Source organism: Anabrus simplex, chromosome 1 (assembly GCF_040414725.1).
Source record: "Anabrus simplex isolate iqAnaSimp1 chromosome 1, ASM4041472v1, whole genome shotgun sequence".
NCBI classification, from domain to species: domain Eukaryota; kingdom Metazoa; phylum Arthropoda; class Insecta; order Orthoptera; family Tettigoniidae; genus Anabrus; species Anabrus simplex.
The window spans coordinates 1,336,520,433-1,336,547,251 of record NC_090265.1 but is presented as its reverse complement, the minus strand read 5'-3'; the positions used below and the strand labels follow the sequence as shown (position 1 = coordinate 1,336,547,251).

General features: G+C 42.0%; 1 protein-coding gene across 1 annotated transcript; it reads right to left on the bottom strand.

Moving 5' to 3' along the window:
• Window positions 1-361: 361 nt before the first annotated feature.
• LOC137497928 (uncharacterized) lies at window positions 362-21,105 on the bottom strand. Its single transcript, XM_068225759.1, has 3 exons — window positions 21,082-21,105; window positions 1,393-1,570; window positions 362-1,323 (listed from the first exon to the last, which is right to left on the bottom strand). The coding sequence occupies exons 1-3, from the start codon at window positions 21,091-21,093 to the stop codon at window positions 362-364; spliced, it is 1,152 nt and encodes a 383-aa protein (XP_068081860.1). The 5' UTR covers window positions 21,094-21,105.
• Between the last annotated feature and the right edge of the window lie 5,714 nt (window positions 21,106-26,819).

Genomic DNA, 26,819 nt, shown 5'->3' with positions numbered 1-26,819 from the left:
CATTTAGGCTGCCTGTGTGTCAATTTCGATGTCCCGTTTTACTTTACCAGACTGCGCAGGAAATGGAACTCTACTGGGTGACCTATGTCTGAGTTGTAATTCAGTATGATGAGTTAACACCAAACGTTTCGCCAGAAATATGTTGCATACCAACATCACACATCATGGAGTACCGCCCTTCAACAATTCGACTACAGTATTTTCTGTTTCTTGGGGTCTGGAGGTCAATAGCGTACCACTTACCCACAAAGTGACTTATAAATGTAGGTTATCTAAAGAGATTTTTTAGGGAGAAGAATGAACAACAAGCAGATACAGTAGGTAGTGTACACACACTTTATTATTGTAGAATACATTCAGTCTAATGAATACGATCTCCAAAACCAGAGTGTTCATCGTTGTGTTCAGTCTTCTCGTATACAGGGACAGGTACGGGCTTTTCTACAGTCACAGGAACTGGCTTTTCCACGGGGACCTTCACCTCGTAAGGTATGGGTTTCTCTACGGGGTATGGCACTGGCTTCTCGACCGTCACGGGGTATGGTTTGGGTACGTGTACTGGGACTGGGCGGTCGATGGGGACCTTTACCTCCACTGGCACTGGTTTCTCCACACTGTAGGGGATCTTCTTCTCAACCGGGTATGGTACTGGCTTCTCTATGGTCACTGAGTACGGTTTAGGGACTTCCACGGGAACAGGTCTGTCCACGAAGACTTTGACTGGCACTGGTACTGGTTTCTCTACAGTGTATGGTACAGGCTTCTCTACGGTGACCGTGTACGGCTGGGGAATATGGACAGCATAGGGTCTGTCGACGGGGATCTTAACATGAACTGGGTATGGTTTGTCTACAGGAACCTCAATGGGGACTTTTGTGTACACGGGGTATGGCTGAGGAACTGGTACTTTAACATGGACGTGGTATGGGGTTGGTACTGGCACCTTTCTCTCCACCACGACTTGGTAAGGTTTTGGTACGTCCACTTGGTAGGGCTGTGGCACAGGAACTTTGACAGGCACTTTGACAGGCACTGGTTTATTAACGGGAACGTGAACAGCATATGGTTTGTCGACAGGAACTTTCACAGGATAAGGCACTGGCTTGTGAACAGGGTAGGGAACTGGTTTTTCTACAGGAACTGGATAAGGTTTGTCTACTGGTACCTTCACTTCATAGGGGACTGGCTTTTCTACAGGGTAAGGAACAGGTTTCTCCACTGTAACGGGTACTGCATACGGCTTGGGTACTGAGTACGGCACGTGCTCTGTCAGTGTAACAGTCTTCACTTGTTCATGCCCGCCTGATGACGTGTCGTGGCCACCTGTTAGGGAGTAGAAGCCACTGTTCTCGCTTCCTCCTCCAGAGGACAAGTGGCTAAAACTGTAACTACTGCTACCTCCATCATCGTGACCACCACCACCACCTCCTCCAAAATCGAACCCTCCTTCTCCAAGTCCGTATAACCCACGTTTCGTCTGATTCTTATCCCCCTCTTCACTCGCAGCATCCTTTTTTTCCTCTGCCTTGTCTTCACCCGCAGCCACCAGGGCTAAAGTGATGAAGATGATCTGAAATATAAAGAAGACCGAATTGCACTCTGCAAATTATTGTTTACTCTTGTTGAAAGAAATACTATACTATTATATATAGGTATCAAGGCGAAAAATGAAGTTTGTTTTGTAGAGATGGAAAATACTGTATATCATTAATAATTTCATACATTACTCGATATGTATTAAACACGAGCATAATAAAACCACAATACACCTTTGGGCACGACTTAAAAAAATACTATTACCACAGAAAATATTAGTGTTTACATGTCCATAATTACTTTAAAACAAACAAAAATAATTCCCACTGTCATCGAGCACGTTGGCTACGCGGTTTGAGTTATGTAGGTGTCAGCTTGCATGCGGGGGGCTAGTGGGTACGACACCCAATGCCGGAAGCCCTAGGATGGTTTTCCTACTTTTAAACCGGGCAAATGCTGTTCCGTACTTTAATTAAGGCCACGGTCGCTTCCTTTCCAGCCCTGGCTATGTCTGTGCGAAAGAGGCATAATCCTTCAGCTATGGCTAGGTGCTTTAACTTCAAGGTATCGTACATTTTATTATTATTTCTTATTGCTATTATTAGCATCATTATTACAGCTTGTATGTTGGCCTGTTAAGGCGTCAAGTCTATATGGCCCTCCAGCGTGATTAGCTGGTTCGACTCCAATTGGTGTAAGAAAAAGCTTTTTCATCGCCAGAATGTTGGCCGGCAGGGTAGGGGAGGTGGTGGTATACTATTTCTAATCACTAGATTGCGTGCCAAAAGCCTGGATTACATTTCAAATCTCTCCGCCGTGTTGATATGGACTGAGGGCACGTAACGCTGTTGATGGTGATTCGTCCATCGGATTGAGACGTTAAGGCTTGAGCAAACCTCTTCGTGTTATTCGACAATCGAAGGCTATGAGCTGACACTGGCTATCATCCTCTTCTAACAACATTGTCATCATCTCACTCCCATACGTACATGTCACTCATGGATATCAAACGGGTTTTCCGTTAGCAGGTACTATTATGTAGCGGTAACAAAAAAAAAAAAAAAAAAAAAAATGTGGCCGCACTGAACAGTGAGTATATCCTGTTCCACTTCGGATTCCAGTGATGTTACACGATCCGTGCGCTTGTAGATCGGCAGTGGAAGCACTTTCAACTATGGTGTTTAAAAGGGAGTCATTAGGTATGTGCTTTTTGTGGAAAGGTGGTAAAGCGATCGCTTCATGAATCAAAGGTTGTGAGTTCGAGTGTTGTTCAAGTCATAATTTTTATTGTGTTATCGTTATTCAGCGATATAAAAATATAAATGTTAGGTTTGGATCACTATAGCTCCATAATATTAGTGTTAGTTTCTTCTCCTTATATTATTATATTATACTTTTTTTCAGAATGCTAATATTTGTTCGGGGCGTCGACCTAGAAAGATATTTTGCCCCTACTTGCACCATATGTGAGGAACCTGCGTGTATTTTGTAAATGGCGGAAGTGTAAAGTGTTGAATGTGAGGAAAGGAACCTTAAGGACGACACAAACACCCAGTCCTCAGCCCAGGGATATTAATCATTTACAATTAAACGCCCCTGACCCGGCCGGGAATCGAATGCGGTGCCGCAGGGTGACAGGTGGACGCGTTGACCCCTACGCCGGACAACGTTGTATGTTATACTACTATGTAATGAAATAACATTAAAATTAACGACGAAAATTTGAACATGAGGGGTCATCATCAAAAATTCCCATTTTCTTCCGACTGAGCCACACGGGATTTACTGCGTGCAGTTCAAAACATTTGCAGTGCCACTGCAACTTAACATTAATTATTATTTAATATTGCTAGGTAAATAGGTTTATTTTATAATTATATTGGTTCACCTCTGTCGTGTAGTGGTTAGTGTGATTAGCTGCCACCCCCAGAGGCCTGGGTTCGATTCCCGGCTCTTCCACGAAATTTGAAACGTGGTACGAGGACTGGATAGGGGTCCACTCAGTCTCGCGAGGTGAACTGAGTAGAGGGGGTCGATTCTCACCTCAGCCATCCTGGAAGTGGTTTTTCGTCGTTTCCGATCTCTTCTCTAGGCAATTGCTGGGATAGTACTTCACGTAAGGCCGGGGCCTCTTCATTGCCTTTTCCGTGCCTATCCCTTCCAATATTCCCATTCCCAACAATGTCCCTGTTCAGCGTAAGAGGTGAGACCGCCTGGGAGAGGTACTAGTTGTATCCCCGACCAAATGTCTCACGCTCCAGGACACTGCCCTTGATGCGGTAGATGTGGAACGCCTCGTTGAGTCCCCGAATAGTAGGTCCAGACGGGAACTTACCTTTAAGAGACCGGCCATTTTTTTTTTTTGACAGTTGTACATTTTCACCGATATGAGCAACATTGTGTTTTCTCTACTTCGAAATGAGATTCTTCGTGAGGCTGATATCTACGGACAGAATTACTACGGAAAGTTATCATGGTCTAGTTAATATCTACAGGTTAAACAAACAATAACAAGTTAGGGAATGATGGTGCTAGACCTGTGTATTTATTACGAACGACGTAGAAAGTAAAAGTGAGGACCAGTAAACAAACCAAAATGGAAAGCTCTTGAGGAGATAGAGATACATTGACTAGTTACACCTGCAGGTCAAAGAAACTTTCCTTTCCAGTCATAGCGAGATGCATTTCATGGCTGAGATCAGGATGAAAACTGTCGTCAGCAAATTAATTACAGAGCAAATCCATCTTCGAATAGGCCATGAAAGCCCATGGAGGAATGGAAAGTAAAGGCTTCCATTACACTTTACCTCAGCTATACTTCAGTCTGTTGTTAGCTCTACGCCCGATCGCTTTGCTACCAGAAATTAACCCCCTACTCATTTTTGGTGTAGACTGATTGAACCTCAAAGTCTTGTGCCTCTCCAAAAGTGCAGGAATTGTTTCTTTACTTTTAGGTTTCCCAATCGGGAATATAATCCATGTCCTTCTGGGTGAATCGAGCATGCCTTTACCACCTCCGCTAGCTAGCCCCTACATTAATTACAAGAATGTCTTATAAATATAACTGAAGTTTGTGTAATGAGATCGTTCTATTCAGAGGGTTTTGGGGTTATATTATTATTATTATTATTATTATTATTATTATTATTATTATTATTATTATTGTATACATGACATGGGCTTTTGAGCTTATGCCGTGTCAAGAAAACAAGGTGAAACTCTTTATGTTTCGCAGAGAACTTTGCTCCATGTTTTCAGAAAATAATCTCAATTGTTCACGAGGAAGTCTTCTAAAATAATGAAGGTTTGAATTTCGACGTTAGTAATAGGAGTGTAAGTGGTACGTTGATTCGTCACCAGATGGCTCACCGTACGCGATACAGCGCTAGCATTCGTAGCGGAAGCTGATGGCACCATCAGAATCGGTCTGGGAGGGAAGGGAGGGGGGAGGGATAACTGGTGTACGCACATACGAAAGTATGACTCTGACACTAATCTGGAATGAAACATCTGGTGACGAGGAACGTACGGATTTGAAAACACCGAAACGAAATAATAATAGTGAAAGGAAACGGAAGAAAACTACTTACGTAAATCCTTAATGGCTGGCAACCACTTTTTACTTAATTGATAGCCAGCGTCCCTGTTGAAATAGTTAGGATTTCTACGTATTTCCACAGCTTCCCGTATAATTCTGGATCTGTAGTGTCTAGTGTGGGTAAGAGCTCGAACATCGTGGAACATGACATCATGATCCGACAATAGGGCTGAGCACGCCACGAACGAGTGTTAAGGTAATGGCTCCAGTTAAGAATTGTTGGTATATCTAAAGCACTGAACGTAAGTTGAACATAAAGCATGACATTTCCTTCACCAAACGGATACGAATAATAATTCATGCAGTAGAAGGTTAAAGCCACGGCCGTTAGCTTCGCATTCCTAGTCCTTTCAAATCCTTCCGTCGCCGAAAACCTTCGATGTGTTAGTGCGACGTTAAACAAGTAGGAACCCCCGCCCCCAAACACACACAAACGTGCCTAACAGGAACTATGTTGCGTGTAATAATATTGCGATAAACAGACCTACTATTCATTCTGTCCTTCCCTTTTTAATACCTGTTAAGAACACTTTAAAATCTCTTCCTCGTTATCTCGCCTTAACCGAATATCATGAACTCCCAACACAACCAGATGCATCCACTTTCCTGCCTCAGCGAGTTCTATTTGTTTTCTTCCATAAGCCGCGTTAATATTGATATCAATCCTTCGAATTCCATTTCGTTCGCCAAGTTGTTTCCAAGGAGTCCCTCACCAGTCAAATGAGAGTGGGTCTCCGTTACTCCCACAGGTCCGAGGCTTGCTTGAAATATTCTGAGATCGGTAAATTCTGTGAAGCAGGATGCTATCCTACTTACACATAGTCCCAGTGAGAATCTCTTCTCTAACGGATTAGGGACCACGGTGGATTGTAGACCAAGCCGCTTGAGTACAAGGAAGGCCATGACTCAAAGTATGTCTGAGATGCTCACTCCCATTCCTTAGCGACTGGTATCCCGACTCAAGACCATTTAATCGTTACCCGTAATTCATGAACTAGGACGTGACCACCAAATTCAAAAATTTAATTTCTAATTCTTTGAAGCAGCAACAATTCTGGTTTAACAACGGCGCTGGTACGTCAATTCTTGGATGCGGCTAAAACAGTAGTAAATAAATAATGAAATCAAAGCTAACGACACCAGTCTTCTAACACGTTCAAAACACTCGAGTGTTCACATTACAAACTGAGTTGTACCCGTGCGAACACAATACTTTCCAGCTTGGTCACGGTTCTTCATCTCGGTTCGTTTTCACGCTTCATTATTGAGCCGTGGTAGAACGCTAGTACTGGTACGCTCTGGTACTGAACGCCAGTGCGTATACATACAGTGTATTTTGTAACGCTCAACATTGGTGATGAATACCTAACAAGATGCACCAGGAATCGAACCCAAATGTTCCTCAGTGCTACCGAGAGTACTGATGACCGGGCGAGTTGGCCGTGCGGTTAAGGACACGCGCAGCTGTGAGCTTGCATCCGGGAGATAGTGGGTTCGAGCCCCACTGTCCGCAGCTCTGAGATGGTTTTCCGTGTTTTCCCACTTTCACACCTGGAAAATGCTGGGGTTGTACCTTAATTAAGGCCACGGCCGATTCCTTCCTAATCCTAGGCCTTTCCTATTCCGTCGTTGCCATTAGACCTATCTGTGTCGGTGCGACGTAAAGCAAGTTGTAAAGAGTACTGATGACAGTAATACGAAAGCTTAATTTGATCTAATAAACATTATTGGTGGAAACTGCAATGAACAATAGCCTAAGCCGTAGAATACAACTGCACTTATTTAAAATAATATTGTTACAGTACTTTCAACGTATACATTTGTAGGAAAATATTGATTTCTTGCATTAATGTAAATAAACTTATAACTTTCCTTGTTTTTGTGATTGTCGGTGGCGTACTCGCCTTCTCTTCTCAAATGGGAAAATTTCGTTTAGTTAGCTTTCAGCACGTTAGAGAAAACGTGTGTGACAAAATTCCGACACTTCGATGGTTATTAAGACCATAAATGGACGAGAAACACTCATTATTGGCGTTATTATTTGTGAGCATCGCTTCTATTTGAAAAATATGTAGGCCTACTATGTTCGTATAGGGATAAACATCCTGCCTTTTATTGGGAGTTGACTCGCTGGCTGAATGGTCAGCGTACTGGCCTTCTGTTCAGAGGGTCCCGGGTTCGATTCCCGGCCGGGTCACGGATTTTAACCTTAATTGGTTAATTCCAATGGCTCGGGGCTTGGGTGTGTCTGGCGTATTCAACATTAGAAATCATCCTAGGTAGGGCCCTCATCTTCACAGACATGCAGGTCGCCTAATAGGCCGTCTATTAGAAAAAGACCTGCACCAGGCCTCTTCGGAGGCCATACACCATTATTTGTATTATTGGGAGGTCCCGTGTTAGGGATGTTTACTTACATTTGAGGGCTGGTTCGTGTTCTACTCAGCCTACGTAAGAACAATTGAAGAGCTATCTGACTTTGAGATTTCGGCCCCGGTCTAGAAAGCCGAGAATATTCGTCCCAGTGAACACGCAGGCAGTGGAAACTTTGTAGGCCAAGGCCCATCAATGCTGTAGTGCTTTAGAGTAGAATTTTAGGCTTGAAAAATCTCATGATATTGCTCTTTAGAATCCGATCAACCATGAGAAAGAAACAAGTTCATCCTGCATTAAATTGCTGTGCTCCAAAATATCTTGGAACACGCTGTACGTGTGGTAACATATTCTTCCGCGACTAGCATCATATTGTGTGTAGTGAACATCGCGGTCCAAGAATTATGATGTATTTAGCGAACTTAACCAATATTTCTCAGGCTTACAAAGTAACTGGAATGATTTAATTTGTAGAGTCTAGATGCCTCGTTTCAATTTCCCTCATCCTTATTGAACAATAAATAGTGCGCTTGTAAGGATGATATATTAACATCTGTAAGCCATCTGTTTAATGTAGACCCTTAAAGTCAAGAGCAATAAATATTACTTTCTTCCTATGTTTATTTTCTACGATGCTTATTGTGTTCGTTGTAGTTCACCGCCCTGCCTTCTGTGTTCCAATAATAAATTCTCAAGTGTAGAAAATTGATTCATATCTACATCGATGAAGACAAGTTTATTCGCAGCCATTGCTGTGTAGTACATTCTTCTTATCTTAATCTGTTTACCCTTCAGGGTTGGCTTTTCCCTCGGACTCAGCGAGGGATCCCACCTCTACCGCGTCAAGGGCAGTGTCTTGGAGCTTCAGACTTTGGGTCGGGGATACAACTGGGGAGAATGACCAGTACCTCGCCCAGGCGGCCTCACCTGCTATGCTGAACAGGGGCCTTGTAGAGGGATGCTGAGATTGGATGGGACAGGCAAGGAAGAGGGAAGGAAGCGGCCGTGGCCTTAAGTGAGGTACCATCCCGGCATTTGCCTGGAGGAGAAGTTGGAAACCACGGAAAACCACTTCCAGGATGGTTGAGGTGGGAATCGAACCCACCTCTACTCAGTTGACCTCCCGAGGCTGAGTGGACCCCGTTCCAGCCCTCGTACCACTTTTCAAATTCCGTGGCAGAGCCGGGAATCGAACCCGGACCTCCGGGGGTGGCAGCTAATCACGCTAACCACTACACCACAGAGGCGACTGTGTAGTACATTAAGAAATATAATTAATTTGAACAATACGCCGCGTTAGTCTTGAATTATTCAAAATGGTATTGTGGCATTAATGACTTAATATGTCAAGCCGCTTACACCGAGCTATCAGTCACCTGAGTGATTTCAGTGTTTCCGCAGTTCATCTGTATAAGTTTCTATGTGTTTATAATAATAAAAATAATGGTCCGTGGCCTCCAAATAGGCTTGGTGCAGGTTTTCCCAGTTGACATCGTGGTTTCCCATTTTCACACTAAGCATATGCTGGAGCTGTACCTAATTAAGGCCATGACCCCTACCTTCCCATTTCCATTCCCATTTCCAGCCCTTTCCCGAAAACCTTCGATGTGTTAGTACGACGTTACACAAGTGGCAATAAATAAATAAATAAATAAATAAATAAATAAATAAATAAATAAATAAATAAATAAATAAATAAATAAATAAAATTAAATGAAAATCCACAGCCTGTTTCCAGTCATTCAGCCGGGTCAGGAATGGAATGAATGAAGCCTCCATCTAACGGCGAGAGATAGAAATTGTGCCGGTTGCCGAAGCCTGTCACACTCCCCTGAGACAAAAATGACTAATGAATGACAGAAGAAATGAAATGATATTGTAGACTGTCGCTGGAATGAAAGATGACAGGGAAAATCGGAGTACCCGAAGAAAAACCTGTCCCGCCTCTGCTTTTTCCAGCACAAATCTTACATGGGGTGACCGGAATTTGAACCACGGAGCCCGGCGGTGAGAGGGCGGCGAGTTGCAAAATAAATAAATACATAATGAAAGTTAAAATCCCGACTCAGCAGGAAATCCACCTCGGTAATCATTGGACCAAAGGTCAGCATGCAGACTATTCTCGGTTGGACATGAGATATTTCATAACTATATAATCATTAGCCGGCCCCGTGGTGTAGGGGTAGCGTGGCTTCCTCTTACCCGGGTTTGATTCCCGGCCAGGTCAGGGATTTTTACCTGGACCTGAGGGCTGCTTCGAGGTCCACTCAGCCTACGTGATTAGAATTGAGGAGCTATCTGACCGTGAGATAGCGCCCCCGGTCTAAAAAGCCAAGATAAATGGCCGACAGGATTCGTCGTGCTGACCACACGACGCCTCGTAATCTGCAGGCCTTCGGGCTGAGCAGCGGTCGCTTGGTAGTTTAAGGTCCTTCAAGGGCTGTAGTGCCATGGAGTTTTTTTAAAAATATAATCATTATCATCATTAGTATTACACTTATGAATAACTGAATGAGATATAACTGGCTCGTAGCATGTAGCAATCCCTTTCACCCTAACGTGGCACGACAGGGTCTTCACAAGGTACCAGAAGCATGGAATGTCATATTGTTCCATGACCACTGCACAGCCTCCCATAACGCAAAAGGTATTGATCGGAGCAGGGTCAACGGCGTGCACACCTCTCTCTACAGCGTCGTAGATGTGCTCAATAGGATTGAGGGACCCGGCAAGTATCTTCACGTCCAGGGAATGTTTAGTTTTGAAATCTCGTCGGCCTCAGTGACTGAGCTGCTTCAGACGTCTCACAGTGGAATGCCCTTGCTAAGAATATAAGTGAATTGCGTTTCCTGAGGAACGTCCTGAACAAAGCTAGCTTGAATCTTTACGTGAGTATCTACATAGTGGAACCTCAAGTTTTATGTAGAAAACGAACCAACAGCCACGTGACTTTTCATTTCAAAAATTCTACCGCAGCCTCCTTGGTGAGGATTCAATGACAGCATCATTCGGCTATCACACCCTCTGCGGAACGTCCTGCATTATCTGATTTAGAACCTCATTGCTCACTAAAATTTCCAAGATTTTCTATTCACTCGATCAAGTTACTTTTATACTCACTTAAACGCGGCAGCCGTTAACATGTTGAATAAACTGAGATATTTTGGTACTGTTTCAATGGTTTTTTTCAGAATCGATTGCAGAGTGTAGAACGGCTTAGACTGTAGTCTGTTTCATTTGGTGGCAAAGTTAGAGGGACACTGACGTGAGGATACCAGTGTGGCCTCACTTTGAGTGATATTGCTGGCGATACACAGTAGATCAACGTATTGCTCAGAATTCTTTGTTTTTACTATTTTCGGTCATATGGAATGGATCAGCTTCACCAATGCTTTAAGAAATATCTATTCTCCACGTTCCTCTTCTTCTTGTTATTGGGGGTGCACGTGATTAGCGCTGTGGGTTAGCTACTGGTTTTTCACCTGGATAATCGAGTTTCGAATCCCAGTGCACCCAGGCTGGAATTTTTACCTGCAATACCACATGATGTCAGGAAGGGCATCCAGCTTTGAACCCAAGACCTAAATCGAATTGAACACGAGTGGTTACAACGACCTTCAGAAATATTTAACTAATCTAAATAATTATTATTATTTTGATTCGTTACGCCCAACTAAGGATCGCATGTGAACTTATTTAGCACAACGTCTCTTCTTGTCTTCCCAAAATCTCTTCATCCTTTCGCTGTGCTTCTTCCGTCCATCCTGTAGCTTGTCTTTTAGGCTGATCAGAAAATTTGCGTTTGTTTATGAGATTTCTGGATTTTTTCCTGTCTTGAAAGATGTCTTCATTTATACCAATTTTCTGAAGATCTTTGTTTATTTCTGTAAGCCAGTTGTGATATTTTAGAGATACTGCGAGATTTACTGTTTTCTTTGTTAGTCTATTGTTATCCATCCTGATCTTCTTTTTCTAATGCTGTCTGTGATTTGTTCTGTTACTTGATAGATTTCCTGTGATTTCCTTTTCATCCAAATATCATTTCGCATTTAGGTCCTACAATTTCCCTGAGAATTTTCCTCTCTGGTTTTTAGATGTTTTTTATCTGTGATCTTCTACCAATTATCAAAGTTTCCGATGCATAAAGGGCTTATGGTTTGACAACTGTGTTGTAGTGTCGTAATTTTTGCGTTTTGGGTTATAGATTTTGATGTATCTGCCCGAGACAATTTTGTATGTTTTTTGTAATTTTGTAATTTTTTCTTTGCTTGCTGATTTATCCCGATTGGTTGTATAATTTCGTCTAGGTATTTCAATTTATCTACTTGGGATATTCTTCCATATCTAGTGATTAGAGGATGGTTGTTAAATCCTGACTTTGTACCTTCCATACTTTGTCCTTTCATATGAGATTTGCAGACATGTTTTTGTCGCTATTTCATGAAGTTTTTATACGGACTGGAGTATTTCTTGTTTCTTGTTGGAGAAGATTGCCAGTCTTCTGCAAAGGCGAGGCAATCAAAGTGAAGTTTGTTTTAGAGAAGTATACCAATACTCATCCCTTTAGTTTCATTTTTTCCATTCTCGAACCACTTTTTCTAGAAGTAAATTGAATGGTAGTGGTGATAAACCATCACCTTGTCTGACCCCTGTTGTAATTTTGAGTGGCTCTGAAATTTCTCCTAAAAATTCAACTTTCGCTGTTGTGCTTGTTAGAGTTTTCTTGATCAATTCCTTTGTTTCTATGTCGACTTGAAATTCCTCAAGTATGTTGAATAGCGTCTTTCGGTCTATTGAATCATAAGCTTTTTTGAAGTCAACAATGGTAAGGATTGTTTGTTTTGTCTTACGATTTTGTACAATAGTTCTTGGTTTATGATTTGCTCTGGGCATGATCTTCCTTTTCGAAACCCTGCCTGATATTCTCCAATAAGGTGGTCGGTTTGTTTTCTAATCTATTCAATAGGGCTTAGTGAAAATTTTGTAGACGACTGACAGTAGGGGAATCCCTCTGTAATTGTTATACCTGATTTATCCTCTTTCTTGTGGAGTGGGTGAATTAGTGCACATTTCCAGTCTTATGGAATTTTCTCAGTATTCCAAATGTACTCTATGATTTCTTGAATTGTGTAAGCCATTTTCTCACCACCTGTTTTCAATATTTAATCAATTATCCCATCTTCTCCTGGTGCTGTATTATCTTTCAATTCTTGAGTTATTTGTTTGATTTATTCTAGATTGGGAGGTACTGAGTCTGGATTTGGTGTAGGTTTCTCAAAGGTTAATTGGTTTTGTGGACTTTTGCAATTTAATATAATTTTAAAGTAGTTTGCAAGAAATTTGCAGTTTCCTTTGTTACTTGCTCTAAAGACCCGTCTCGACGTTTGAAGCAAAGACTGGGTGCTTGGTAATTTTGGAGTTGTTCTTTAAAATTCTTGTAGTAGTTTCTAGAGTTGTTTTTCTGGAAGCCTTGAACTATTTCCTTCAGAGGGGTTTGGTCTTGTTTTCGTTTCGTGCTCTAATAATTTTGGATGTTTCCTTCTGTACTTTAAGTAATTCTTGACATTTTATTTCAGATTTATGAGAGTTCCATATTTTCCATGTTATAATTCTTAGTTCTATTGCTTTGTCACATGTGTCATTCCACCATCTTTGTTTCCGTTTTCTAGGCGGTGTGCTAATTTTCGGGGATGCCTTGCATACTATATTTTTTAAATTGTTCCAGTCTGAGGGGACATTTGATAGTAAATTTGCAAGGAAACTATCGGAATTTAATTCGAAAAATTATGGGTGAATTATTGGCGTTTTCAATGTTCTTATTTTGGACCTGTTAGGCTGAGACATCACTTTTACTGTGGACAAGTAATGATCTGAATCTATAATTCCTTTTTTTTTTTGACTTTAACATTCATGGCTTCTTTTCTGGTTTTGCCTGCTGATGACTACATGATTAATTTGAAATTCGCCTAGATATTGATTGGGGGATATCCAGGTCATTTTCTTTTCGGTTAGGACCAAGAAGTGTGTTGGCATTTGTTTTAGCTTTCTCCATTTCTGTTTGTTCTGCTATGTGCTGGATATAATCGTACTATGCTCCTAAATTACTTTTCTTTACCAATTTGTGCGTTGAAGTCTCCTAACAGTATTTTGATATGGTGTTTTGTTATCTTATTTCAAACTTCCTTCATCAGTTCCCAGAATTCATCTACTTTACGTGGATCTTTCCAATTGTGATTATTTGTGGGATCATGGACATTGATTAATGTGTACTCTTTGTTTCCCGATTTGATCTAAAGGAGTGAGATTTTTTCAGAAGGAGGCGTGAAATTGAATTCACAATTGGTAAGACTTTTCTTGACTGCAAAGGCTGTACCGAACTGCAATGGAGTTTTGGGGAAGGATATTGCTGGCTCCCCTTTATAAATTCTGTAGTTCCCCGATTCCATGTGATTTTCGTTTGCATATCAAGTTTCTCGTATTGCAAGAATTCGAATGTCAAATTTGTCAAATGTGTCTGTTAGATGTTTTAATTTGCCAGTTTTAAGCAAGGTGTTGTTTAAAGTAGCCATGCAGTGTTTGCGCTTCGGTGGAAGAGATTTGGGGAGCTCCTATTCATTCCAGCATGAGATTCTCGGTCCCCCAGAATCCGATGACCGAGATAAACTAGTACTTGTACTAGAGCCTGGGGTAATTGTTTTGTCAACTGACATTTCCATCATGCTAACAAGTTAAAGATAGCGGAGAGATCGATCGAGGTCGTTCTCAGGGATACAACTGCGGTATTCAGCCTTAGAGGTTGCCTCAAGACGTTTCCTGGCTGTTATTTTACGGCTTTAAGCCAACCCTCCTCTTTTATCCGGGCTTAGGATCGACTGCTTATGTAGGTTAAATTTTCCTTTTCTTGCATTTATTTCTATTTTTATTACAAATTTGCCATACGAGTTCTGATTTATTTTATTTGCAGTAATTCGGACATTGATCCTAGAGATCATAACTAGTTTTGTACATTTGACAGTTTGAAGTAATTCATTTTAATTCAAAATTGGTTTTGTTTGGTCATCGATCACCGATTCTTCATTTTTTCTCCCAATTGGGTGAACATGGTAACGATATGACGATATGATTTGTTTAAATTGACCTCTGACCTTTAAAGTTACATTAGGAATGTAAAGGTTCTGTATGAGTTGCGCCGAGTAAAAGTTGCGCCGTAGAGATTCCCCGCCGGGAGTAGAAGTAGTTTGACAGCTGTTTTAAGCATCTGCTACCTGCGCTGCACCGCAGGGGGTTATTTCCAAGTTCAGGGAATGTATTTGAATATCTGTAGTACTGAGATTTTGAAATTAATATATAACAAATATTATTCACTCTATCTTTTTTTTTTTTTGCTAGTTGTTTTACGTCGCACCGACACAGATAGGTCTTACGGCGATGATGGGACAGGAAAGGGCTAGGAGTGGGAAGGAAGCGGCCGTGGAATTAATTAAGGTACAGCCCCAGCATTTGCCTGGTGTGAAAATGGGAAACCACGGAAAACCATTTTCATGGCTGCCGACAGTGGGGTTCGAACCTACTATCTCCCGAATAGGCCTACTGGATACTGGCCGCACTTAAGTGACTGCAGCTATCGAGCTCGGTATTCACTCTATCAATGTTGGTTTCTTGCACATTTAGAAAACCTGCATCGTATTTATATCAGTGGGTGAAATGTGTATAACTACGTAGTTTGACTTAATTTACAAACCAAGTGTGGAAACATGGAATCAGTCTTTCAGTGTTATGAGGAATATCCACAGCCTGTCTGTTGCTAACTGACAGGGCCAGGAATAGAATGAATGAAGAATGAAATACCGCTAAAGGAAGAAAATACTGCCGAATGCGAGATCTGACGTGCTTTTGCGGACAAAGATTAATGGATGGCAAATGAAATGTAGTGAATTTGTTGAATAAAGAATGACCAGTGAAAACAGAAAAAAAAACTGTCTCACCCTACGTTTCCCCGACATTCACCCCTTATGAAGTGATAGGGCTCAAAAATGAACCATAGCCACTGCCAAAGAAAGGAAATTGTGTGCCCTGGCGAGGCCTGTCGCATTACTCTGGGTATAAAAGATTAATAAATGACAAATGAAATTGTTTCAAACAGTGGTTTTGATATAAATAAGAAGAAATCAGAAATAATATCTTGAACGCCAACCCTGATAAGGGGTAAATAGGGAGTGGACACTGCGACATTCTGAAACACGAAACTTCCGTGTGGAATTCCCAAACAAGACCTCACCCGGCGAGTTGACCGTGCGCGTAGAGGCGCGCGGCTGTGAGCTTGCATCCGGGAGATAGTAGGTTCGAATCCCACTATCGGCAGCCCTGAAAATGGTTTTCCGTGGTTTCCCATTTTCACACCAGGCAAATGCTGGGGCTGTACCTTAATTAAGGCCACGGCCACTTCCTTCCAACTCCCAAGCCTTTCCTATCCCATCGTCGCCATAAGACCTATCTGTGTCGGTGCGACGTAAAGCCCCTAGCAAAAAAAAAAAAAAAAAAAAAAAAAAAAACAAGACCTCTAGTTCCTAGAATGATTAATGACCACGGCGCAAGTTTTACTGATTTTAACATGGCTCAACTTTTACTTGGCGCAACTCATACGACACCAAAGTAAATGTGTCATACTTCAAACCTGCACGACAAATAAAATTTGTGATTGTAACAAATAAATCACCCTTAATATTCCGAGTACAAAGAAACTTTACTAAGGGCCAATGACTTCGTTTAAGATCTACAGGGTAATCCAATTAGAGATGATGCAATAGAAAATTAAATAACTAACTGCAATAGGAGAAAATTTACAGATAGAAACAAATTTACACATGCGTGCAAATATACTTCTTCACAGATTTTCTCCAGATATGAGACATACTAAAGACTCTTCACATAATCATTTACACATGATTACCAAGTTCCACCACTGAGAAGGGCTTTCCGTATTGCAGTGGAAGGACGATGAAAACTGTCAAGTGACCCTTCCAGCTGATTTATGATCCTTAGGGCTTGCATGAACCAAGAATTTTGGTGTATAACCGTCGTACATTTGGGCAGGTGCAATGTAAATTTCTGCCTTGTTCGCCTGCTTGGAACATGAAGCGGAATCAACCCCAGCCAGACAGTCCACTTTACTCCTCAAGCATTTAGCTACTAACATTGCGTTCACACATTTTCGGTGCGGTTCCAGCGTAGGGTATTCCATCCAACAGTGTTCATGAATTCTTCATACCTGCTTGAAGAGAGTGGCATGTCTGTGTATCCAAAACTAACCCACTTCATCAACCGTATTTGAACTTTCTCGAGAAAATATAAGTGACCTTTCTAATAAGCTAGCAGCACCTAACAACCATGTATTGGACAACATACACTATATATGAAAACAACGACATACCGATGGTATTTTGAGGGAGTCTACAGGTAATCCCCCACCGTTCAGGCACCTGTCCCACCAATGCTGAACACGTTTTTCTCTACCCTCCACAATGAAGGGTGCAGATTACTACTTAAACCACTCTGCCACAGGATCAGAAACCGCTTGATCGATGGTGAAGCACTCACTCTTCAGGGCTGTCTTTAGTACATCAAAGATGTGACTGTCGCGAGGGGGAGAGTTCTTGGTTGTAAGGCCTGTGATCCATAAAAGCCCAGCGAAAACAGCACCGATTATCCGTTGTTGCGTTGGAAGCGTGTTGACGTGCGTTACCACGGAGCACAAGCTCACTTCGTAAATCGAATAGAGAACCTTATCTGCACTCGAATTCAATCATGCCGCGTTGTATTCGTTAGGACGTAAACATCACACACCACTGTTGCTTTGATGTTCCCATATACTTAGCGGACCCACGTCTAATACTGTTACTACAAACACCAAACTATGCAGTGATGCCCGCTCTTGGCTGTTTCGTCAATTATTTGCAGTTTCGCCAATTGAACAACCCTTACAAACACCTTCTAAGTGGCTGGCTTATAAGAGAATCCATTATTTCTAACCTTGTTCGTCATTGTGCGTCTTTTATTTGTGTTAATATCAGAGATTGACTTGGTCATTGATATGTAATTTAATGATCCTTTATTAAATTTCCGAATGTCGTTAACCACACCTGTGCATAATGGCATCCCACATGTCGAAAATATCAATCGATCACCATTGATCTGAATTTAGCGTCGTCGCCTGATTCCCTCTCAGTTATTTACCTAGACTTTTCTTAAACTATTTCAAAGAAAGTTATCAAACACCTCCCTTGATACATTATTTAAATCCCTAATTCCTCTTCCTATAACCCAGTATTTGTCCGAGTTGTCCTCTTCAAGTCCAGCTTTTTAAAAAATGGTCTTTTCTACTTTTAAAAACTCCAGTCGATATTATTCATTACTAAGGTCATTCCAAGCCATCTCTCTCCTCAACGCCAGAAGCATTCCCATTAGTCGAGCTGTTTGTCTCCTTACTTCCCAGTCTGTCCAGCCCGAAGTTTGCAACATTTTCCTAACACTGTTATTTTGCCGGATATCACTAAGAACAAATCATGCTGCTATCTCTTGAATCTTTTTCAGTTCTCCTATGAGGCAGTCTTGGTGTGGGTCCCATACACTGAAATCATCCTCTCACTGGGGTCTTAACAATAGCCTTATACACCCTATCCTTTACACCCTTACTACAACCCGTAAATACCCTCATAACCATATGGAGAGATCTGTAACCTTTATTTACAATCTCCTATGGAGATCTTTCCTTGTATTAACACTTAGGTACTTACTACGATCCCCATTATTTACTGTCATCCCGTCGACACAGTAATTTAGACTGAGAGGATTTCTCCTCCTTGTTAAAGGTACAGTCGGAATTTTCACCCCGTTTACCATCACGTCATCGTTACTTCGTTTATAGCAAATATGAAACATCAGGACTGAACAGCCGAAGCATACTTCCAGCAGTGTTCTGTTTTACAAAGACCTAGATCGATTCGCCGTGGTGATGTTAGTTCTCGCTATCGAAATGCGGCACATGCTTGAGTTGAAGGTGGTTGTAAAACTCCTTTTGCTTTTTGTGTAATTCAAACTCATTTGCTTTACGTTGCACCGGCACAGCTAGGTCTTATGGCGACGTTGGGATAGGAAAGGGCTCGGAGCGGGTTGGAAGTGACCGTGGCCTTAATTAAGGTACAGCTCCGACTTTTTCCTGGTGTGAAAGTGGGAAACCACGGAAATCCATATTCAGAGCTGCCGGCAGTGGAGTTCGAACCATTATCTCCGGAATGCAAGCTGACACTACGTGACTCAATCCTCGCAGCTACTCGCTCGGTTTCACTTTACTCTTCCTTGTGTTGCAGTGTCCATGTTAATTGTATTGTATGATGTGTGTACGTTTCAGTTGGATGAATATGTCCTTGCACTATCTGTGTAAACAGATCAGCAGTGCATATGTGCATTGTTTACCAGGTTTACAGAATCTGTTAAAGCACGAAAGCTACATGAAAAAATCATCTAAAGAAACACCGAACAAAATAAAATCTAAGGGATAAAAAGCATAGGAATTCAAAACAAGAAATATGACTTATGATCTTTAATCCTAACTGGAAATCTTAGCAATAGCATCAAAATTTAAATGAAAATCTAAATGAACATGTAGGCCCTTCAAATCGTTTCCTTCTTACAGACTGTACGGAAGACAAGTAACGTATAGCGGAATATAATTAGATTTAGAACTTGTAATTGCCACTTGCTAGTCGCGTTTTATTGAACAAATAATTTAAAATCTATAATTATTTTTCAATATTTTGTAAAATCAAATTCTAACTATCGCATGAAAGTGTCATTCATTACGTACATTATTTTTATAGAGTAAAGAAATGTGTCCGAAACTCAATGATTTATCATGGAATGTTATCCATTCCTTATATTTTGATCTATATTATTATTATTATTAGAACTATTGCATATTAACCGTTATCGGTGCGCTGTCTAGCCATACTATTTCCCTCAAATGAACCTCTTCAGGACGTCAGTATTTCTATACTGACACAGTTCTCCTGCATTTCTGCACTCTTAAGTAATAATTTCCACTTGTTAGTTATGGATTATAGTCTTGCTACTAAAATGGGAATTGGTAGGACACCTAGCTGGACAAGACTACAACAGGTGGACCTCTAGGATTGTTCACTGGAGACCATGGGAACACAAGAGAGCTGTTGGCTTGAACACGCTGGTTCCAAGTGGCTCAAGACCGAAGACGATGGAAGCATATGGAATAGGCCTATATCCAGCAGTGGATTGAAATAGGCTATAAAGAAGAAGAAGAAAAAGAAGAAGAAGAAGAAGAAGAAGTTATGGATGGATGAAGTATTTTTGAATATGCCTGTTGCTACAGGCCAGAACCGAATGTGGGTCCCATTGCAGTCCCAGTCTCCTTTATGGCGGTGACGATTTCGGAAGCTGTTGACGTATGGATGTTGCTAGGTAATGACATTCGGAGTACGACTTGTGCGTCCGGATGTTATAACAGGTGCTCGTGTACAATAGCACATTCTGGCGTAGTGAAGAAAGCTATGTTAAACTACCTCTCTACTCATCTTGCCTGGTACGCCTCGTTATGATACCATCGTCGATTTCTGTGGTTTCCTTATAAATACGTAACCTTCCGTGGTGTTATTTGGGGATCCACTCAGTCTCCACCTGAAGACAGACAGACAGACAGACAGACAGACAGACAGACAGACAGACAGACAGACAGACAGACAGACAGACAGACAGACAGACAGACAGACAGACAGACAGACAGACAGACAGACAAGTAATACCTGGCTATTAGGATCTGATTTTGCAAATTTGAACACGGGAAGGGAACCGAACTAGCTGAGCTATGCAACCAACCGAATAATGAAAAATGAAAATCTGCAGCATGTTTCCAGTCATTCGACCGGTTCAGGAATGGAATGAATGAAGTCCCCATCTAGCGGCGAGGATAGGAACTGTGCCGGCTGCCGAAGCCTGTCGCACTCCTCTGGGGCAATGATTAATGACTGACAGATGAAATGAAATGATATTGGAGAGTGTTGCTAGAATGGAAAATGACAGGAAAAAAAAGGAGTTCTCGGAGGAAAACCTATCCCTCCTCCGCTTTATCCAGCACTAATCTCACACGGAGTGAGAATCCAGCGGTGAGAGGCTGGCGCGCTGCCGCATGAGCCACGGAAGATACACCAAGCGAGTAATGTAAAACTAGTATAACGATACTGCTAACAATTCTGTTGCACTAGAGATAATAAGGAAGCCATTATGGCTCTGATTGGGAACGTGAGATTAAGGTTCTACTGGTAAAATTTCATACGGTTAATTACAGATAACATTCGATCCGATGAGAGTGACTACTGTACGAACTTGGGGAAAGGCTGAAGACAATCAGGAAATCTGAAGTGAGAAAACATGCTATGAATCGATTAGTATATGTGGCGCGAATTGAGTATTGACAGCTTAATGGCTCAATAAAATCACTTTATCTTACCCACTAACACAGGTGTTGCCTGAGGGTGTAGACTTACCGCTGTTCTCATGTCTTGGCTGGAGCAAACGAAGGGAACTGGCTGAAGTCACCGGAAGATTCACCAGTTTATATACAGGAGTGAGTGTTCACTTTCGCCACCCTATCGCTTCTCTCTTTAGCAAGCAAGTCACCGGAAGATCACGAGCAATTACTACACTCGAGCAGGTCCTGAGTTGACAGTCACTAGGTAAATATTACCTCCGCTGCACGATTCGTCAAGGAGCACTCGATCCTTATGTAGCTAGCAAATCGAACGTTAACAGTTCATGAGTACGATTTATTACTGTGGATATAATAGGGTTTTCTGGGACTGCATCATGCTCTATTTCCTGATCACTACAAATTGAGTGGTTATGTCAGTGCTTGTATTTCTACTTCAGACACTCAAGACTGTATAGACCTAATCCTCTTGATGCACATATTTCCACGCCCTTTGCTAATAACTACAGTTTGTTTTTATTTTAACGTAGAATACATTCTTAAGAAGAACCTACTTGGTCACTGAGAGCTATATCATTGTTATCATAAACCATTACTTCAGAGAGTGAAAATTAGTCCTACCCCTAAAATGCAATAACCAACATTAAAATAAACTCGTGTCCTCGCCTCGAGGTGGTGCAGCTCTTTTCACGTGCCCCCACCCCGATGGAGGTGAGCTGTTCGTACCAGCCTTCCTGCCATTCAAAAATCTCTGGCGGTAACGGGAATCGAACCCGGGGCTCAGAGGACGGCAGGTAATAATACTAACCGTTACGCTGCGGAGGCAGAAAACCTCGTCGTCGTCTCGACGTCCTGCAGCTCTTATCAGACACACCCTCGATGGAGGTGAGCAGCTTGTACCATTGTGGTTCGTGTGATTAGCTGCCACTGCCGGAGGCCCGGGTTCGATTCCAGGCTCTGCTAGGAAATTTGAAATGTGGTACGAGAGCTGGAACGGGCTCCACTCAGCTCCAGGAGGTGTCAAGTAAGTAGAGGTAGGGGGGGGGGATTCCCACCTCAGCCATTCTGCAAGTGGTTTTCCGTGGTTTACCACTTCTCCTCGAGGCAAATGCCGGGATTGTACCTAACTTAAGGCCACGGCCGCTTCCTTACCTCTTCCTTATCTATCCCTTCCAATCTTCCCAACCTCCTACAAGGCCCCTGTTCAGCATAGCAAGTGAGGCTGCCTGGGCGAGGTACTGGTTCTCCACCCCAAAGTCTAACGCACCAGGACAGTGCATCTGAGGCGGTAGAGGTGGGATCCTCGCTGAGTCCGAGGGAAAAACCGACCCTGGTTTGTAAGCAGATTAAGAAAGAAAGAAAGAAAGAAAGAAAGAAAGAAAGAAAGAAAGAAAGAAAGAAAGAAAGAACAAGCCCTCCTGCCATTCTTACATTTTTGGTAGTACTGGGAATCGAACCCGGGCCCTCGAGGATTGCAGCTAATAGTACTAACCGTTACGTTACGGAGGCGGACAGTTCCAATTTTTGAATTGGGTGGGAACTTATGCTTCACTCTGTATGTTTCGTTTATCCACTTGCACAGGCGCATAATAATAATAATAATAATAATAATAATAATAATAATAATAATAATAATAATAATAATAATAATAATAATGAGCGTATGGTATTGTCGTCACTGCTCCACTTCTCTCCGAAACAATTGAACCTATAGATATAACGCTGGGTATCCACAGGGTTTGTATCTACACAGGAAGTAATATGGTTTATATTTTGATAATAATTAAGCTTAAGTCTGATAAAATTAAATGAGAAGGATATAAAATACAATTAGCTTAGTCCTCTTTTTGAGCGTTTATACATTTTAAAAACTCTTGGGGCGAAATATAATTGCATTTGGGAGATACTGGGTTCGAATCCCACTGTCGGTAGACATGAAGATGGTTTTCCGTGTTTTCCCGTTTTCACACGGAGCAAATGCTGGGGCTGTACCTTAATCAAGGCCACGGCTGCTTCCTTCCCACTCCTAACCTTTTTCTATCCCATTCCCATCGTCGCGATAAAATCTATCTGAGTCGGTGCGACGTAAAGCAGATAAAAAAAGAACATTTAATTGTCTGCCGTAATGAAGTAGTAACAACAATAAACACGCAACCAATAATTATACGATATTATGAAAACAACCACTTACGAACGTATAAGTGGGAATGCCTCTAAAAAGGAATTAGTAAAGTTGGATGGTAAAACATAATATTTTTTTCATTTACCTGTTTCTGTTGTTTGATTTTTATTAAACACGTGTAGCACATGATGTTTTTAAGAAAACTGTTTAAAATATTGTTTCCGTTTAGGAGCTCATACCAGCTCCTGGTTGTAGGAGTAGCGTGTCTGCCCTTTACCCGGAAGCCCTCTTCAACTCCTGGCCGTTCTAAAGATGTTAATTTTGGACTGTGTGCTGGAACGGGAATCTCTCATCCTCGTGAGACGAAGCGAGGAGATATATGATTCGTGGGCTAGCGGCCCTGTGAAGAAAATCAATAAATATGGCTGAGGATGTCGTCACGCTGAACAAGTGGATCTCCACTCTGCAGGCCACGTTCCCTACTGGGTTGTTGTGTGAACGAGCGTTGGCTGGATTAGGAGCTCGTAATAATCAGTTCAATGTACTTAACATTCTTACAAAACTGTGCATCATGATAGTATGAAATCCCCAATTGAATCTCAAAAACGTAACCGCGGTTCGAATTCAAACCGATGTTTGTGCTATTTTTTCATGAAGAATTACGTCCATGTGCATCGTATTGCATGTGAAAATAAAAGTTTCTTAGCTATGATCACGATACCAATAGTGAATAATAATAATAAATCTGATTAACTAGTTTTACGACTTTCCGAGGCAACGTTGTGTCTCATGAGTAGGGCCCGGATGATTATGCAGTAATAGGTTAGAATGCAAACTTACTGAAGCGAGTGACAAGTAGAGTCTACCCGCACGACGATAATGCTATGAGGTTTGCATAAATATTAGGGGTTCGGCCAATTAGAACCCCTAATGTTTATGCAATCCTCATAGCATTATCGTCGTGCGGGTAGACTCTACTTGTCACTCGCTTCAGTAAGTTTGCATTCTGACCTATTACTGCATAATCATCCGGGCCCTACTCATGAGTTATTTTACGAGCCGGTAAATCTACCGACACGAGGCTGTCATATCTGTACACATTCAAATACCAGAGGACTGAGCTGGGATCGAGCCCGAAATTTGACTCAGAAGGCCGGCGCTTCTACAGTCTAAGCCCTTAGACCGGCAAACTGTAGATTTATTTACAGAACATTTGAAATAGTACCACAATCTACTCCAATTCCCAGTCAATTAATTCATTAATCAATCAGTCAATCAATCAATCAATTAATCAATTAGTGGCTAATGATCTCCACTTAGGACAGTCACCCAGGGGGTAGATTCCATATTAGTTGTTACCTAGCCTTTTCTTAAATAATTTCAAATAATTTGAACTTATCGAACACCTGCCTTGGTAAATTATTGTGATCCCTAACTCTTCTTCTTATAACGAATATTTGCAACTTTATCTTCATGTTATTATCTTCCCTATTTTTAAATATACCACTCAAATGTTTTCGTCTACTAATGTCATCCCACGGCATCTTTTCACTGACAGATCGCAACATACCGCTTAGCCGAGCAGTTCGTCTCCTTTTTTCCAAGTCTCTCCTGCCCAAAACTTTACAACATTTTGGTAACGCTACTCTTTTGTCGGAAATCACCCAGAGCAAATTGAGATGCTTTTCTTCGGATCTTTTCCAGTTTTCGAATATAATCCTCGTGAGGGTTCCATATGCTGGAACCATACTCTAATTGTGGTATTTCCTGAGAGGTATATGCCCTGTCCTTTACATCCTTACTAAAACAGCTAAATACCCTCATTACCATATGAAGAGTGTCCGACTCGTTGGCTGAACGGTCAGCATACTGGTCTTCGGTTCAGAGGGTCCTGGGTTCAATTCCCGGCTGGGTCGGGGATTTTTAACCTTAATTGGTTCATTCCAATAGCACAGGGGCTGGGTGTATGTGTTGTCATCATCATTTCATCATCATCATCACCACCACCACCACGACGCGCAGGTCGCCTACGGGTGTCAAATAGAAAGATCTGCACCTGGCGAGCCGAACTCGTCCTGGGATATCCCGGCATTAAAATCCATACGACATTTCACCGTATGAAGAGATCAGCAATCTTTATTTAAAATCCCGTTTATGCGATGAACCCAATGAAGATCTTCATGAGGAACTGTCACGCTATCGACGCAGTAATTAAAACTGAGAGGACTTTTCCTATTAGTGAAACTCAAAACTTGGCCTTTCATCCCGCTTACCATCATACCATGGACCGCTGTCCACCTCACAACATTTCCGAGGTCTTTCTGCAGTCACTCATCGTCTTATTAATTACTCTATACAGGGTGTCCTTGAAAACAGAGGATGCAGCACGCAACTGATCACCATGTCTTTGATCTACTCTTCATAACATGTGTTAGATGTGACCGCCGACCATTGAAATGCAGCCTTCCACCCTATGTTGCATGGAATCACGCATTCGTTGCAACACCCCTGCCTGTAGCCGGACTGCATAATAATAATTGAGCACGCGTTATCGTAATGTATCGAAATCATTTATGGGGACCATATACACCATCGTCTTTACATGTCCCTAAAGACAAAAACTAACGTGTTAAGGTCAAGCGAACGGACAGGCCAAGTTATTGGCAATCCCCGACCAATCCATCGCTCATGGAAGACCCGTATTAGGTGTCGCCTAATTCTACGATGAAAATGATCCGATACCCCATCATGCATTTACCACATTTGCAGTCGTTCCTGTAATGGCGCATTCATCAGCAACACAGGGAATTAGTCCCGAAGGAAGGCACGATACGTAGGAGCATTCAATCTGTTGTGTAGAACGGATGGGCCTATCAATCTGTTCCCATGAGTGCCTGCCCATACATTGTTACTAAATTTGTGCTTGTGTAATCTCTCTCCCACTGAATGCCGATTTTCATCGGCCCATACATGGGTATTATGAAACTTTACGATACCGTCTCTCGTGAAACCCACCTCGTCCGTAAACAGAACCTTCGCTGTGAAATGCAGTGTGCTCTAAAGGTGATTATCGCACAATTATCCGCTAGAATTTTGCTCGTGGATTGACTGTTGACCGGTGCCTGGAGGAAATGACTCCTTGTGCTGGGCAAAGACTGTCTACATCGGACAACAATTTTCGCTGGTATAAAGGGTTCCAGAGGGGAAATTTTGGGGTTGAAGACGATCCTCGTTCTGGGCGACCGTCTGAATCACTGACTGAGGAAAACATTGAAGCTGTGTGGAAAATGTTGCAGCAAGAGAGGCGGTTGACATATGGGCAGGTAGAAGAGACCCTCCACATCCCTGTACCAGATATTCATTCAATTCTACACGACCATCCCTGCACCAGATATTCATTCAGTTCTACACGACCATCTCCATGTTAGAAAGGTTTGTTCCCTTTGGGTGCCCTATTCTCTTTAAGAGGAACAAAGGGCACATCGAATGAAATGGTGCCGAGAAATGCTAAAACAGTTTGATAATGGGACTTTGCGTAACGTCAATAGCATCGCTACAGGTGACGAAACTTGATTGCAGTATTTTTCACTAAACTGGGCATTCTGACTCGGGTTGTGCTAGAAACGCAAAGGACAATTACTGCGAAAAGCTACAGTGAGACTTGTCTTCCTCAG